General features: G+C 47.9%; 1 protein-coding gene across 1 annotated transcript in view; it reads right to left on the bottom strand.

Moving 5' to 3' along the window:
* The window catches only part of LOC146862774 (uncharacterized), a 1,246,959-nt gene that overhangs the window by 913,975 nt on the left and 316,966 nt on the right, over nucleotides 1–16,018 (bottom strand). The window contains exon 8 of the mRNA XM_085642072.1: nucleotides 7,614–7,678. Coding sequence (XP_085498198.1) covers nucleotides 7,614–7,678 — 65 coding nt within the window. The remainder of the gene's footprint in view (nucleotides 1–7,613; nucleotides 7,679–16,018) is intronic.

Genomic DNA, 16,018 nt, shown 5'->3' with positions numbered 1-16,018 from the left:
AAGTTCCCCTTTATTTCAACGGAGTGCAGCCAAAAGCGCTGAAGTGGCTCCACCTGCCAAGTATATATGCACACAATGGGGGACGTGGCCAAGCCGCGGGCTGAGATGGCCGCGCGGTTCTGAAGCTCCGCGGTCGGCCCGGCACAATTGCGGATGTCCCCTGCCTGCTGACTCGCGAAATGGACGGCGAGCGCTACTGCAACACCCCCTGACCCTCGGAGCACGACCAGATGGCGGTGGAGCCACGATTCCATCGGAGGCGGCCGGACGAGAGATCGGACCCGATGAGCTGCGGATCCAAGATGGCGGCCTAAGATCGGCGATCGGGAGCGGCTCTTGGAGCGGCGGCGACCGGCGCGGAGACAGGTACCTTGGGAGGGCAGCGGGGGGGTTTTGGACTCCTGGGTGCGGCCTGACGGGGGTCGGCTGTGCCTCCCGCACTGCTGCTGGCTCGAGGCCGGCCGGGTGATCGGCGTTAGACCGGCGCCTCGGGTGCGGCCTCGCTCGTCTTCTTCCCTCGGGCCCCTTGCCGATTCAGACGGGACGGGTCGGGTGGGAGAGGGACGGCCTGTTTGCGGTGGGGGGGGACGGTTTGGCCGCCGGTTTGGGCCGGGCACTCGGGTTACTCCTGCCCTTTCCTCCGAGCCTTCCCTGGGGGTGACTTGTGGCCCGCGGCCCACGTTAGTTTCCCTCCTTGACCCTGCCCTCCAGTGAAGGGCGGAGGCCGCTGGGTCCCAACAGCTACAGACGGCACTGTTTCCGGCTTCCATGCCCTGCCGGGGTTTCACGGCGCCGCGCAGGAGCTCTCTGGCACTGCACTAAGGGGTTTCTCCGGGCAGCCTGGCCTTGCTGCTGCTGCAGCCCTTGTCCGGGGCGCAGTGGACTCTGGGTGGTCCTGACGCCGCTGAGGGAGCTACGACATTTGAAGAGCCGCGTCGAGCAGTTCTGGACTGTACTGCCTAGTTGATCTTATGCCATTTTCGACACGGTGCCAACATTGCTCTGGTGGAGACTGGCTGGTGACCAGTCGTGCATGTAGGGGCATGGGTCGCAAAGATCCGAAAACGGCAGAAAACGCTGCCATTCGAAAAGCTGGCTGAGCACTCGTCGGTGGGGCCCCCTGACATGGCGGCTCCGGGCGATGGTGCGGCCGGTGGGTCGGCGGCTCCTGCCCCGTCCCCAGCCTGGTTACAGGAGATGAGAGCTGGGTTCAGATCCATTGATGGTCGCTTCGACTCTTTGGATAAAACGCTGGAGGCAATGGGAGCCAAGATTCAGGCGCACGACCGGCGATTGGTTGAGGCAGAGGCCAGGATTTCAGCTATAGAGGATGGCGCTACGCAAGAAACCAAACGACTAGATAGAATGGAACGCATTTTGAAAGAGGTGGCCATCAAGAACGAAGACCTTGAATCGCGCAGTCGGAGCAACAATGTGCGCATTACTGGGGTCCCGGAGTCCACGGCCACGGGCCGGCTCGATGTGTTTGTGGAACAACTGTTGACTGACATTTTTGGGAGAGAATCCTTCACATCGGGGTTCGTGGTTGAAAGGGCGCACCGCTCCTTGGGGCCAAGGCCTAATCCGGGGCTCCCGCCTCGCCCGCTGATAGCCCGCATCATGAACTTCCGAGATCGTGACACTGCTCTACTTCTAGCTAGGGAGAAGGGAGACATAACTTGGCAGGGCTCCAAACTCTTGTTCTACCCTGACTTCACCGCTATGGTCCAGGAGGCCCGACGGAAGTACGCTGGGGCGAAGGCTGCGCTCCGCAATCTCGGCTTAAAATATGGCATGCTCTACCCGGCACGGCTTAGGGTTGAGATTGATGGCAGGGTCAGGCTCTTTGACAATCCTACTGAGGTGCAAGACTTTTGCCGCACATACAGGTCAAATAAAAGCCCCCCCCCGGGGCGATGGGGGTGGTCCGTCCCCCCCGCCCAGTGGGTCAGCGGCTAGCCAAGACTTGTTTACAGGCTCTGGGGTGAGGTGAGATGGCGCCTGCGTCCACGTTTAGCTCACTCCAATTCTTGCGGCATGGGGACAATGATATACGTTTATTCAACTGTTCAGTAGTGCTGGGTTGATATCGGGTCGTTGCCACCCCCCGTTGGTGGAAACCACTGTGGATCATTTTGGCTATGATGCTCCGTTTGTTATTGTTTGATTGCAACTGGCGAAACTGTTTGGAGTTTCTTTTTTTGTTTACAGGTCTGGGTTCGCCTCACGTTTGCGTGATATGGCTGGGTGGGGGGAGGGGGGCAGGGGTAGGTTGTTTTGATCTCATAAACATTGCTTAGTGTGTGTTGAACTTGACGATATATGATGGTACGACTGACTCCTGTTTCCTACTGTTTGGTCGGCTGTTTAGATGGCTCGTATAGGCTTGAATGAAAACCCCATCAACTTATCATTGATGTCTTGGAACGTCAGGGGCCTGAATAACCAACGTAAAGGCAGGCAGGTGATACACTATCTGAATCGGCACCAAGTGGATGTCGCCTTTATTCAAGAGACACACTTACACTCCACAACCACTGCCCGATTTGCTGCGTCCTGGGGTTCACACCGGTACTTCGCTAATTTTAGTAACTATGCTAGGGGAGCGGCAGTGTTGATTCACAAGAGAGTCCCGTTTCATTGCCAGCAGTTTATAGGGGACAGAGAGGGGCGCTATTGTATAGTGAGAGGGGTGCTGATGGGACACGGGATCACTTTGGTGTGTGTGTATGCTCCCAACACTGATTCCCCTGACTTTTTCCACGCGCTTGCCGCCCAGCTCTCAACCCTGAAGCCGGCCTTGCTCCTGATTGGCGGCGACTTCAATCTATTGCTGGATGTGGGTTTGGACAGTACCTCGGAGGCCGCTGACTCTAACCCCAGGGCGCGGCGCGCCCTCTTAGAACTCTGCCACCAATTTTCCCTGATTGACATATGGCGCAGGCGCAATCCCGATACCACTGATTACACACATTTCTCAGGCCAGCACAACACCTGGACCAGGATTGACTACTGGCTGCTTTCCCCGGGTCTGTCCCCCTGGTTTCGTACTCTAAAGACTTTCCCTAGAACATACTCAGATCACTCTCCGGTTTCACTATGCTTAGGCGTCCCGCGCCCTGAAGGTTTTGAGCGACAATGGCGATTCCCTGGGAGAGCACTCTTGGACGACCTCTTCTGTCACGAGGTTTCCGAGGCGATTGAAGATTACTTCACAATTAACACCGGCTCGGTGGATTCTTGGGCTGTGCTCTGGGAGGGGTTTAAGGCATACATTAGGGGGGTTTGCATAGCTAAGCATGCCGGGGTCCTAAAGGCGTTGCGCATGACACTCACTCAGCTAGAGGCCCAGTTAGGCTCGATAGATGCGGAGGCGCGACAGGCGCCGTCTGATGACGTTTTTGCTCGGCGACTGCGTCTACTGTCCGACTACCGGGAGGCCGCGGACAGGGAGATCCTTTATCTTGGAAAATACCACACTACGCGCAGATACGGCGAGGGAGACTGGCCGGGGCGCACGTTGGCGCAGGCTTTGCGACTGCCGTATGCTAAGTCCTTTATAACCGAGGTCAAGGGGGAAGACGGAGCGCTCCACACGACACCCTCCGAGATTAGAGACGAGTTCCTGGCCTACTTCTCGACTTTATACAAAACCAAGCAGAGTGAGTCCTCTTCTTCGCGGGACGCCTACTTATCGGATATCGCGCTAGTATTCTTAGAAAAGGGCATGCAGGAATTCATGGTGGAACCCATAACGGTGACAGAGGTTCGAGGGGCGATTAAAGTATTGCGGAGTTCCTCGGCCCCAGGCCTCGATGGCTTGACAGGGGATTTTTTTAAGGCATTTTCAGATCTGCTGGCCCCCAAACTTATTGAGGTATATGCGGAGGCCCTGGAACGTGAGACTCTCCCGCCCACTCTTAGCGAGGCAGTCATTGTCCTGCTTCCAAAGCCGAACAAGGACCCGACGATGTGTGGGTCATACAGACCCCTGTCATTGTTGAACATCGATTATAAAATTCTCGCCAAAATAGTTGCCAACAGACTTTCACAATTGATGGAATTTATCATTGCGCCTGCTCAATCTGGCTTCATCCCCCATCGTTCGACATCATTGAATTTGCGGACTCTATTTACGGTATTACATAGAATAAAACCTGACACACCCGCGGCGGCTATTCTCCTCGACACCGAAAAAGCTTTTGACTCCCTAGAATGGCCATTTTTCCTTTCCGTGATGCAGCGAATGGGCATGCCGGCTGGCTTCATTGCCACCACGCGGCTCTTATATAGTCGTCCTACGGCGCGCCTTCGTATTAATGGCACCTTGTCTCGCCCGTTTGCTCTTACTCGCGGCACGCGCCAGGGCTGCCCGCTGTCTCCCTTATTGTTCATCCTCGCAATGGACCCCCTAATCAGACACTTTCAGGAGCGACATCTCCACAGGGATCTCCAGTTCAGGACGGGTCCCCTGTTGGTCTCCCTCTACGCTGATGACACCATACTGTATGTCAGGGAGCCGCAGCTAAACCTGGCTCCCCTGATCCGTGAAATACTTCGCTTCGGCCGCCACTCGGGGCTGCTTATCAATTGGCACAAGTCTATAATTTTCCCACTGACTAGCGGCACCTCCCCTTTGCAATGTGAGTTTCCGCTGGAGTGGTGCTCGGACTCGGTGAGATATTTGGGCATACATATACACCTGAACACGGACAAAATTATTTGCCTTAACTACGGCTGTGCGATTGCGAAGCTCGAGTCCCAAGTGGACAGGTGGCTGCGGCTTCCGCTTTCTATGGCGGCCAGAATCGCACTTATAAAAATGATAGTGCTTCCTAAATTTTTGTACCCCCGGATCCGCTGGAAGATTCTCACGCTCCCGCACGACAAAGGCGGCTTTGGTGTACCGGATTTGTATTTACATTACCTGGTAGCTCAGTGTGCCCACGCCTACGCCTGGTATCATCCCGACGCGCGGATCCCGTTTCTTCGCCCAGAGGCGGATTTTGTTCTCCTGGGTCGCTTATCAGCGGTATTACCCAGGGGCGTACCTAGAAGTCTGGTGGATATTCAAACGGTGTCCACCACCTGCTGGGCCTGCAACAGACTATCGTGCTACTTGGACCAGCCCCTCTTATACTCCTCTTCTCTCCCACTTCCCAATGCAGGTTGGTTGCCGGGCACGGGCGAGAGGCTTGTGCAACTCACGTTAACGAAGTTTAACCTCACCAAAATTGGGGATTTATACCCGGGCGGGCACATATTCTCGATATCGGAAGAGGCACGATTCAGTGAGGCCACTTTCATGGATAAATTCATCCTTAACCGGCTATACTTTACGGTTCGGTTGGAAATGAAGGGATTCCCCCTCGAGCCGGCCTCATTCGAGCCCCTAACTCTCCTCATTGACAGGGATACAGGTGCGCATATTATTTCTAAGCTGTACAAGACGTGTGTTGCGCTGGTTCCTTGCTCAGATGACCAGTTGCGTATGGCCTGGGAGGCGGACTTGGGTAGGCCCATTACGGACGAGCAATGGTCCGCTTGCTGTAAAGTCACTAATAGGATTTCGCTCAATAGCCACCACAAACTTCTACATTACAAGTTTTTCCGCCGTAGCTATATGACGCCGGATAGACTCCATTCCATTGATCCCAAACAGCCTCACATATGTTGGAAGTGCTCTTCACCTCATGCAAATTTTGCCCATATGACCTGGACCTGTCCGAGACTGCAACCGTACTGGACACAGGTACACAAAATCCTAGAGGAGATGCTGGGGCTTACGCTGGTTCCTACCCCCGAGGTGGCATTGCTGGGCTATACGGTCAACTTTCCCAAACCAATTCGGAGACTTGCGGCTCTGAGCTTTCTGTTAGCTAAACGAGAAATTGCTAGGCGGTGGGGTGGCAGGGCAGCTCTCACGGCTAAAGCATGGCTCACGGCAATGGCGTTCTGCAGCAGGAACAGCGAAATTTACTCCAGTCTCCTTCCCAGCGTGGCCCGTCCCAAGGACATCTGGGGTCCATATAAAACATACATTGCGAATCTGCCGAGCTCCTCTCAATCACACTCCAGCTCAGGAATAGTGCCCACTGGGGTAGGTTAGGCTCTTGCTCTGGAGGATGTGCGCGACTGGGTGGGCCTTGGGATGGCTGGAGCGCTGCGGATTTCTGTGCTTCGGGTACGGAGATGGGTGCTGCGCAGGGATTTGATATGACCAATATGAATATAAGCAAATCCTGCGCACACGTGACAATATAATTAAATTAGATCACAGAAAAGATAACAGGGTTCAAAGAACAATGGAAAGATGTTGTTTTAATTCAAACGTTGTCTTTCATCAGTACAAAGAGCGCCAGCCGACACGTGTTTCGTCAACAGTAAAACAACTGTGACTCTTCAGGGCCAAATGAACAATGTCATACGAAAAAGATCGAAAGCCGAAGTGCGGAAGCAAGTTCAGCTATAACGCACCGACATACACAGCCCTTTGGTTTCCTGGTCGCACCGACCCATGGGAGACCACTTTACTTATATTCCCGACGGCTTTCGATCTTTTTCGTATGACATTGCTCATTTGGCCCTGAAGAGTCACAGTTGTTTTACTGTTGACGAAACACGTGTCGGCTGGCGCTCTTTGTACTGATGAAAGACAACGTTTGAATTAAAACAACATCTTTCCATTGTTCTTTGAACCCTGTTATCTTTTCTGTGATCTAATTTAATTATATTGTCACGTGTGCACAGGATTTGCTTATAATTGTTCTGGTATGGGCTTTTGCCCACACCTTATACAGGGGTTTTGGGTATTCCCCTGACCTGTTTGCACTGTTAAGAATTGGTTCTTTGTTCTTCTGACTCCATCTGTCCGTTCATCTGCCTTAGCGCCATTTATCCTGTCTCCAAAACCCTCTCTGGTCTATATGACCAATATGAATGTTGGGTTCTAATGATCGGGGCGGATATGGGGAGGGTCAGTGCTGCACAGTACTCAGCTAAGGGTTCCGACGGATGTGATTGTTGTAATGGTTTACAGAATAATACTGCCTGGAGCCAGGCTCATAGATTGTTATTTGACAGGAGGATAGAATTGTCGAAATGTATCTCTCACACCTATGTTAAACGTATCCACTGCGGAGATCTCTGTATTGTTTCTTTTAAAAAAAATAATAAAGTCTTAAAAAAAAAAAAATAGTATATATGCACACAATCACCTGCCTAAATAGGCAACTCTAAATGAGAAAGCGTAGCATTATGGGAGATGGAGTCCTTTAGTCAAAGCATGAATTGCAGCGCTCTCTATAAATAGCAATGAGAGGCTCAATATGAGTCCCGGTTCATGCTTACTGTTCTTATCCTCCTTCGCTGCCCCATATTTACAGCTTAAACATCCACAGGCTGTATGGCCTCCTTGATAATATACACATAAATAAAAGTGACACTGGCACCATTCAATCGTTTTTATGCTGTTCAGAAAGCAACATTCAATCAACACTGCATAAAAGTATTCAATATTATAGTGCATCTGCTCTTTCTCACTTGTTCTATACTTGTTTGAAAATACGGGGTTTAACAAATAGAAGAATATACACACATATATAAACTTTTACCTGATAAAGTCACTCAAGGCATTGTATTGCTCTTGTAATAAATTTCCGAGAATAGGGTCAAAATCCTGAAATAGAAGAAAGTACTGGTGCTGAGTAAAATAACAATCACAACTGTTTTTAGACACGAAAAAAATACATATTTAGAGATTATATTATTTGGTCTAGGGACAAAGGAAACAAGGTATAGACTCCTAAATTTGAGTGCACCTGTTGAATTGAGATTTTGAAATTGGTTATCTTCAGATATACTTTGTACGGGTGAGGTCAAGAAGCATATTCCGATTCCCATATTTACCCTCCCTCTATAACATCAAAGAACATGCATCATTATGCTAGTTGCATTCGGTTTCATTCTTGTTGCCAGTATGCGGTCTCTTGAACCTTTCGTGTCTACCTTCAGTTCACAAAAAGCATATTTTAGAAAATTATGCATGGCAAATGAATGTTCATTAGAAGCCATATTTGACTTCTTTAGTTTCACCATATGAGTGATGTGGATTTAATTATCATAAACAGTAGCATTCATAGCCACATGTGCACACACATGTACACATACACTTCTGATATATACATTGCTAGTATGCTGTACCCAGTATGATTGAAATTAATAACCCTACCATGAATGAAAACTTCAGAAAAATAATCGAGAACCACATTGCACAATTGTTGGAAGTGGCCCTTTTTGCAGGGTTATCCCCAAACCTTTTGCTTCTTCCTCCTTTGTGTTTCCTGACCTGTGGTTGTTGGCTATATGACTCTGGGCACTTTACCACTGCTGATCAGTGCTAAAGTGCATATGCTCTCTGTGTAAATTGTTATAGTGGTTGGTTATCCGTGATTGGCTTATTTGTTTTACCAGTAGGTCCCTAGTAAAGTGCACTGAGTGTGCCAGGGCTGGTAATTCAAATGCTACTAGTGGGCTTGCAGCACTCATTGTGCCACCCACAGGAGTAGTGCTGAAAAGAGGTCTCAGGCCTGCCACCGCAGTGCCTGTGCGCAGTTTGTTAACTGCCATGTCGTCCTGGCCAGTGCACCCACTTGCCAGGCCTTACCCTTCCCTTTTCCCTTTTCCTACACATTGGACACCCCTAAACATAAAAATGTATTTAATGAAAATGAGTTTCAAATTGTAGTATTGACTGCTATTTATTAACGTCTCATTAATTGACGTGTCATACAGTAAAATGAAGGAGAGGTTTTTTACAGTTGAGTGTCATAGGGTGCAGTATTGTATAACATATTTAAGTGCAGTGTAATAGAAGGTAGTAGAGTAGAGTGGGAAACAGTGTAGTAGAATGTTGTAGAGTGGAGTTGTATAGAGTACAGTAGTGTGTTGTTCAGTGAGGCTGCATAGAGTGGATGATTGGACAGTGGCAGAGAGCAAGGTAAAGTCTCATACAGTGGAGTTGCGTAACATAGTGTGGAGTAAAGTATAATACAGTGTATTAGAGTGTCAGAGTAGAGTGGTGTGGAATGGAATATAGTGGAGGTGTGTAGCATATAGTCAAGTAAACTCTTATAAATTAGAAGGGTGTCTCGAACAGTAGAGTGGTGTGCTGGATCGTAGAGTAATGACAAGTGTTGTTTAGTGGAATACAGTGTTGTACAATGGAGTCTACAGGCATAGATTGGAGTGTAGAGTTAGACAATGGAGTGTACATGGATAGAGTGAAGAAGAGTCGTGTAGGCTGCCATAGAGTGCAGTATAGTTTTATAGAGTGCTGTTCTACAGAGTGTAGCAGAATGTCATATAGTAGAGCCACGCAGAGTGCAGTGGCATACACTACAGTGGCATGAAGTGAAGTACCGTGCAGTGGAGCATCTTATAGGGAAATAGCGTACAGTGAAATACCATACAGTCTAGTAGCATACAGTGAAGTGTAGAAGAGTGGATTACCATAAAGTGGAACAGAGTAGATTGAAGTGTCACAGAGTGGCGTGCCATACAGTGGAATAGAGCACACTGTAGTGGAGTAGAGTTCAGTGAAATACAGTGAATTAGCATACAGTAGGGTAGCGTACGGTGGAGTGGCATAGATTGGAGTGGCGTACATTGCAGTGAGATAAACTGGAATACCATATAGCGGAGTGGCGTACAAAGGAGTGGCAGCAATGGAAAAGCAAAGAATGGAGTGCTGTAGAGTGGTTTGGTGCACATTTGAGTGGCATACAGTGGAATAGCGCAGGGTGCTGCGGTGTACAGTGGAGCTGCGTGCAGTGGAATAGTGTATAGTCGAGTAGCGTGAAGTAGAGATGCATACAGTGGAGTGGCATAGAGTGGAGTTCTGTACAGTGGAGTAGTGTGCTTTGGAGTGTCTGTAGGAAGCTGGCTTCTTATGTAGCGATGTCAATGTAATGGTGCACCATGCAAAAAGTCCAGACAATCCTCATTAGGTTTACAGGGCTTACTCTAATAATCCCAAGTGCTGTATTTGTGGTAGGGTGCTCAAGCAGCTTAGAGTTATCATAGAGGAGTGTTAAGCATTTGTTGAACACAAACAGTCAATTAATGGTTCACACACTCAATAAGAATTCCAAGACCAGTTCATAAAAATAAAGTAGATTTTTAATTGAATTTAGACGCCAAGATCTTTAGAATAACTTAAGCACTTTCAGAGTTATCGATTTTAAAAGAAAACAGTGAAAATGTTCAAATAACACTTTATGCAGTATGAGCCTCGAACACAGTAATGTTATCCTATGGGAGAAAAACATACACAGCAAACAGATACTTGCAGTCAGAGTTCGGGGATGCCCTTTTGGACTTAAGGTGCTAGGGGGCCAAGGTCCAAAGAACCACTAGCAGTTTTGGATTACCTGCCCTGGGGTGCCGAGGTGTAGAGGTGCTGGTCAGGATAGTAGCCTCAAGTGCTACACCGGGGAACTGAAGCAAAGGCTGCAAGGAAGGACTTGGGAGCAAGTTCGGGTGACCCCCAAGAGTAGCTCAGGTTGTGAGGATCCTTAGGCCAAGGGGACTCAGTCAGGAGTCATTGCCCTGAGCTATGAAGCTCGGGTGTAGAGGGTCTTGACTGGCTGGCTGGCTGGCTACTGGAGGTCGAGGCTCTCAAGGTTGTCGATCGGTTCTGCGGAGGGAAAGAAAAGAATACAGAATGGCCACTCTGGTCATGGATCTCATCTGTCTTGAAGTTCCTCGTCATACATGCGGATTTCCAAGGTGATGGTGTCTGGACTGGAAGTCGAACAAGCCTTGGCTGGTGCAAGTGCCTCGGTGCTCAGGGTATTGAAGCAGGGAAGCTCCTGGTGGGTCTATGGTCTGGAAACTCGGTAAAGAGACAGTGCTAACTTTCTAGAGCCATGGAAGACACCTCCTGAAGTGTTGCTCTCCTGGTGGGCCCGATGGCCAACAACCCAGTGAACCGGATTGATGCGGTTGGTGCCTGTAGATGCAGGAGGATGGCTCCTCTATCCCAAGGGAGATGGTAGGTGGTTACGAAGTGCTGGGCAGTCCTCCAATTGTTGGGGATGATGCACAGCCACAGGACAAGTCGGATCTTTGCAAATGTTGAAGAGCAAGCAACTAGGCAGGGTTTGGAGCCAATTTCGGTGTGGGTCCTTAGTTCTTGCAGTGTCGTCTCCTCTGTTGTCCTCTTCAGTTCCCAAGAAGTTGAATCTGAGAACCTAGTGTTGGGTGGGACCCTAAATACTCAATTTAGGGGTGTTTAGGGGAGAATATGGTAGTAGCCAATGGTCTACTTACCACTAGGGTGACTACTCCCCCAATATGACCACTTCCTGTGGGGAGTGGGTATAATCCTGGCCCAGAAGTCCCTATTTAACCAAAAATCAAGAGGGTGAAACCCTTCTTTGGCTGTTCCTTTCAGGTAGTACACATTAGGGGTGTGACTTGCCTGGGAGGGAAACACGTCTCCTGAATATCTAATTTCCCACCTCGTATGGTGCCAGATGGGCCTCAGAGTAGAGGGCAGCAGACACTTTGAAACCTCTTGCCTTGATCTGCTAAATCACTAGCCATCCTTCAGGAGGAGATGAGAACACTTTCCACTGAGCAGGCATTGTTCCTGACCTCTGAGAATGTAGGCTCTCCCTTGCAGGGGGTCAGAAACGTGCCTGTGGTGGCAGGCTCGAAGATACCAGTCAGCCAACACACTAAGGGCCCGATTATGACTTTTGGCAGTGGGGGCGGGCAGCCCGCCACCGCCGCACCTCCGCACCGCAAAGAATTGCTGCCGCCCAGCTGCCAGATTACAAGTAATTTTGTGGGCGAGCAGGCGGGCTGCGTGGTGGATCCCGCTACAGTGGCTCAGCACTGCAATGGGAACACCACCCAGGGGGGCACATGTTGTGCCCCCTGCATGCATCCCCAGGCTGAGGGGGCACACGGGGCCCTGTAAGGACCCATTTGTGCACCACCAGCCTTTTCATGGAGGACAGATCTCCATGCAAACACTGGAGGTCTTGAAACTTGTACTATGTATGGCTGTGCCACAGCACCACCACTTGCATCTAACAATGGCCCTGACCGCCGCACCACCACCAGGGAACGGTGGTTCCCTGGTGGAGCCGGTGATCCAATTACGGTCCGACCGCCCAACTCGTATTAGGGCGGTCAAACTGCTGGTGTGCCGGTGGCTGGATTGCCACCACCGCACCACCACAAGTCTGGTGGTCCTCGAATCGTCAGACTCATAGTTAGGTCCTAAGAGACTTGTCAGGTTACAGGGGGCACCACTAAGGTGCCCTCAGGGTGCATGTCTTCATTAATCTGTTACTGACATCAGTACTGGATTTGTTAAGACAAGGTGTTTGATACCCAACACCATTATTTTCAGTAAGGCAATTATGTAGCCAGGTAACACGTAATGACCAGTGACCAGTACATACTTTAAAATGCCTTCCTGATCACTTGCAATAACTAGCAATGGAACTAGGCATCACAGGGACATATCTGCCCTCACATGTACTATAATGCAACCTGCCTTAGGCCTGCCGTAGGGGTGACTTACATATAGTACATGTAGTGTACTTTGGTATTGCAAATAGGGAGTGGGTAATGTCATCTTTTCAGAATGGCTGACACCATTTCACACATTCTACAATGGCAGTCTGCATGCAGTTTGTGTGGGGGTCCCCTATAATGCCATATTAAATTATTCAGACTTTAGGGACCCTTTTTAGTACCCATGCCCTGGGTACCAGGGGTACCATTTACCAGGGGCTTTCAGAGGTGCTAAAGTCCTTGTCAAAAGTGTTACAGTTAACATTTGTATCATTGTCGGAAAGAACGCTGGCACTGGGACATGGTTAGCAGGGATTCAGTGGGGATCCAGTGCACTTCCAATCAAAAGCATAAGTACCAGTGAGCGAAAAGTGGGGGTGACCATGTCAAAAAGAGGCACATTTGCTACTGTGCCATACAGTGAAATAGTGTAGAGTGGAGTGTTGTAGAGTCGAGAAGCATATAGTGGAATAGCACAGAGTGGAGTGGCATAGAGTGGAATAGCGTACAGTGGAATTGCGTACAGTGGAATAGCATGGAGTTGAGTGGTGTACAGTGTAGTGCCTTACAGTGTACTGGGGTATGGATGTACTTGAAATTTTGGAGGACTGTAGATTATAGTGTGCAAAATAGTGCAAGTCAATGGCTTGCACTGCATTGCATTTCTGCACATGTACTAAACAAAGCAAGGCGACGCATGATGGCTTTGCGTAGTTTGATAAATGTTTCATAAGTATTGTGTTGCCTTTGCGACACTATGCATAACACAAGGGTGATGCAATAGAATCCCTAATTTATCCTCTAGTGATATATTGTGCCATAGCATATCGCGGTAAATTAGCGGTATACCATGGCACATAGTGATAACAAGCCACAGTTTAATTAGCTAATGTCTGCCTTCACAAATTTAAAAGGCATTCCTAATGCTTCTAGTATACTTTTGGATTGTTGTGGCTTAGGGCCTTAAGCATGGATAAGTAGTAGGTTTTATTGTTGTTCCCAATCTGTTACCACTTTCTTAAAGTTGAAATAGGTATAGATTTAAAAAATATATATATATATATTTATTTAATCAGTTTATCCTGTACTGCGGTACTCCCTAGCACATACCGAGTTTTCTAAAAAAGGAACTTTTTTGTAATTTTTTTTAAGTAACATGGTAATTTGTCGGCATTATCGCGGAAACTTTTTTTACATATTAAATATCTCAATAATTGTAAAGACACTGTAGTACACTATCTTTGTAAAATATTGTGCATTACAGTTTTTTTTACAATTTTTTATATATTTGTTTTTTGGTCATTTTTTTAAGGTACTACTTAGGCAGTACATAGGTAGTACCTCGGCAGGCCGTAATATTCCTTTTCAATATATAGCAACCTATAATTATTTTTCCCTACCTGTTATCACTTAAAATAATTGGTAATAGGTAGGGGAAATATATTAAACCTAATACTTAACTACATTTAAGGCCCTAACCTAGAACACTAGCAAGCTGGCCTTAAAACAACATGGCTTCCTGCAATGTTTGTAAAAACAGTCATTATCGAATCAAATAAAGACTTGTCATAGCTATGAGCCACACTACTACCTAAAATCAACCTTGAAACTACAGCGCCAATAGATACCACTAAGTTTAGAATGCGAATCTCTAAAAATACTTACCCTTTTAAACGCAACTACTAAAAGGATCATCTGCTCACCATAAACTTCAATCCTGCCAAATTTCATCAAAATTTGACAGACCATTTTTGTCCTACGTCGAATACAATATGTTGGTGTGAAATGCATTAGAGTGCGAGTGTGTTTTGGGACCCCCTTTATTGTTTACACCCCCATGACCAAACAGGGCAAAACTTTCAATCCTCCACCAATGCAACCGGTGCAATACGTCTGCAAAGTTTGGTGGAGCAAAAATCTGAGCAATTCCCATCTCTGGGTAATCCTAACTATAAACACACAAACGCACAAACGCACGCACGCACACACACACACAGACATACACATATCCATATTGCTGTAATTTTCACAGTAACAGCTAGCTACTCCAATATTTTTAGCAACTGCAATTAATCCATTTTATTTCACAAACTCATCACTGCACGGAGCCAAAAAAGATGTCGGGAAAACTAGAAGGGCGAGGGCAGGAAGTAAACAGAGCCGCTGCCCCTCATTATGTGAAACACCTGCCTGCAAGATATAGCTAGGATTAAATCTCACCTAACGTACAGCGCTCCATTGTGTGTTAAGGTGTATTAATAGCATGGTAAATCCATAAAATGTGCAGTGATCTTAAAGTCAGATGACCCAATCCCACCAGACATTGCTGGAGCAGAGTGGGAAACAGCCAGATTCTGGATATAAAAGCTATCCATGAGGCAGTTTGGGAATCTGGTCCTGTCTCAGCTTTTGTTTCTTTCAGTGTCCTGGATAATTATGTTGATGGCAGGAGACAGTAGCAGTGGTATTTAATGTGCACATCGATTTAGCCGTCAGTTGCGTCTTACTGGGAGCATTTAATACACACACTGAGCACACCTGGAGGCAAACACCTGGCCAGTAGATAAGCTAAGCTACACTGTCTAGAGGCAAACTGATCTGAACCTTTTGTAGACTTTACCCATGCTCAGTATTTATGTGGGAATGTTAACTTTATATGGGACTGTGTGTGTAAGCACACTTATAATCAATAAATAGCCCATAATGCAAACTGAAAGTGTTGTCAGTTAATAATATATGTTTAGTACTGCCTAAGAGAATCCATTCTATCAACCATTCATTAAGGATGGGTTGTGTTAAAACCTTCAAGTTTTCAATCTTATACCTTACAGATGATATGGAGCTGCCTAAAGCAGGCACATTACTTATTCAGCTATTTGTCCAGGATTGTAGATTGTGACATGCAGGTAACAAAATTATCCTATAACAAGATCATTAACCCACTGAGCTATCTTATATTAGCACAAATTAATTACCTATACTGCACATTCAATGAAACAGGTATATGAATTCATCACCCTCTTAGCATAAACACATGGAAGATGCTAAACAATAAAACATGAGTGATAGTTTTGCAGGTGGAACCTGGATGACCAGGGGGATGTGAGGGTCCTACAGGAGGTCTGGGAGGACAAGTAGGACCAAGATCAGGAAGGCAAGTACCAAGAAGATCAAGAGGCTCAGGGCTGGAGGGGTGGAATCGGGAGGACTGCGGAACCTATGCAGGAAAAACAAAGAGGACAAAGACCTGGGCTCAGGACCCAAATGACCATGACCAAGAGGACCATTACCAGGAGAACAACAGCCAGGAAAACCCAGTCCAAGAGGACCTTACCAGGAGGTCAAGAACCATGGAGACCATGACAACTAGGACAAAAAGGACCAGAAAGGTCAAGGCAAAAAAGACCAGGACCTGGGGGACAAGGTC

The sequence above is a fragment of the Triturus cristatus genome, chromosome 2_2 (assembly GCF_964204655.1).
Source record: "Triturus cristatus chromosome 2_2, aTriCri1.1, whole genome shotgun sequence".
NCBI classification, from domain to species: Eukaryota; Metazoa; Chordata; class Amphibia; order Caudata; family Salamandridae; genus Triturus; species Triturus cristatus.
Note: the sequence above shows the minus strand (reverse complement) of the source record. Positions and strands in the feature narration are given on the sequence as shown.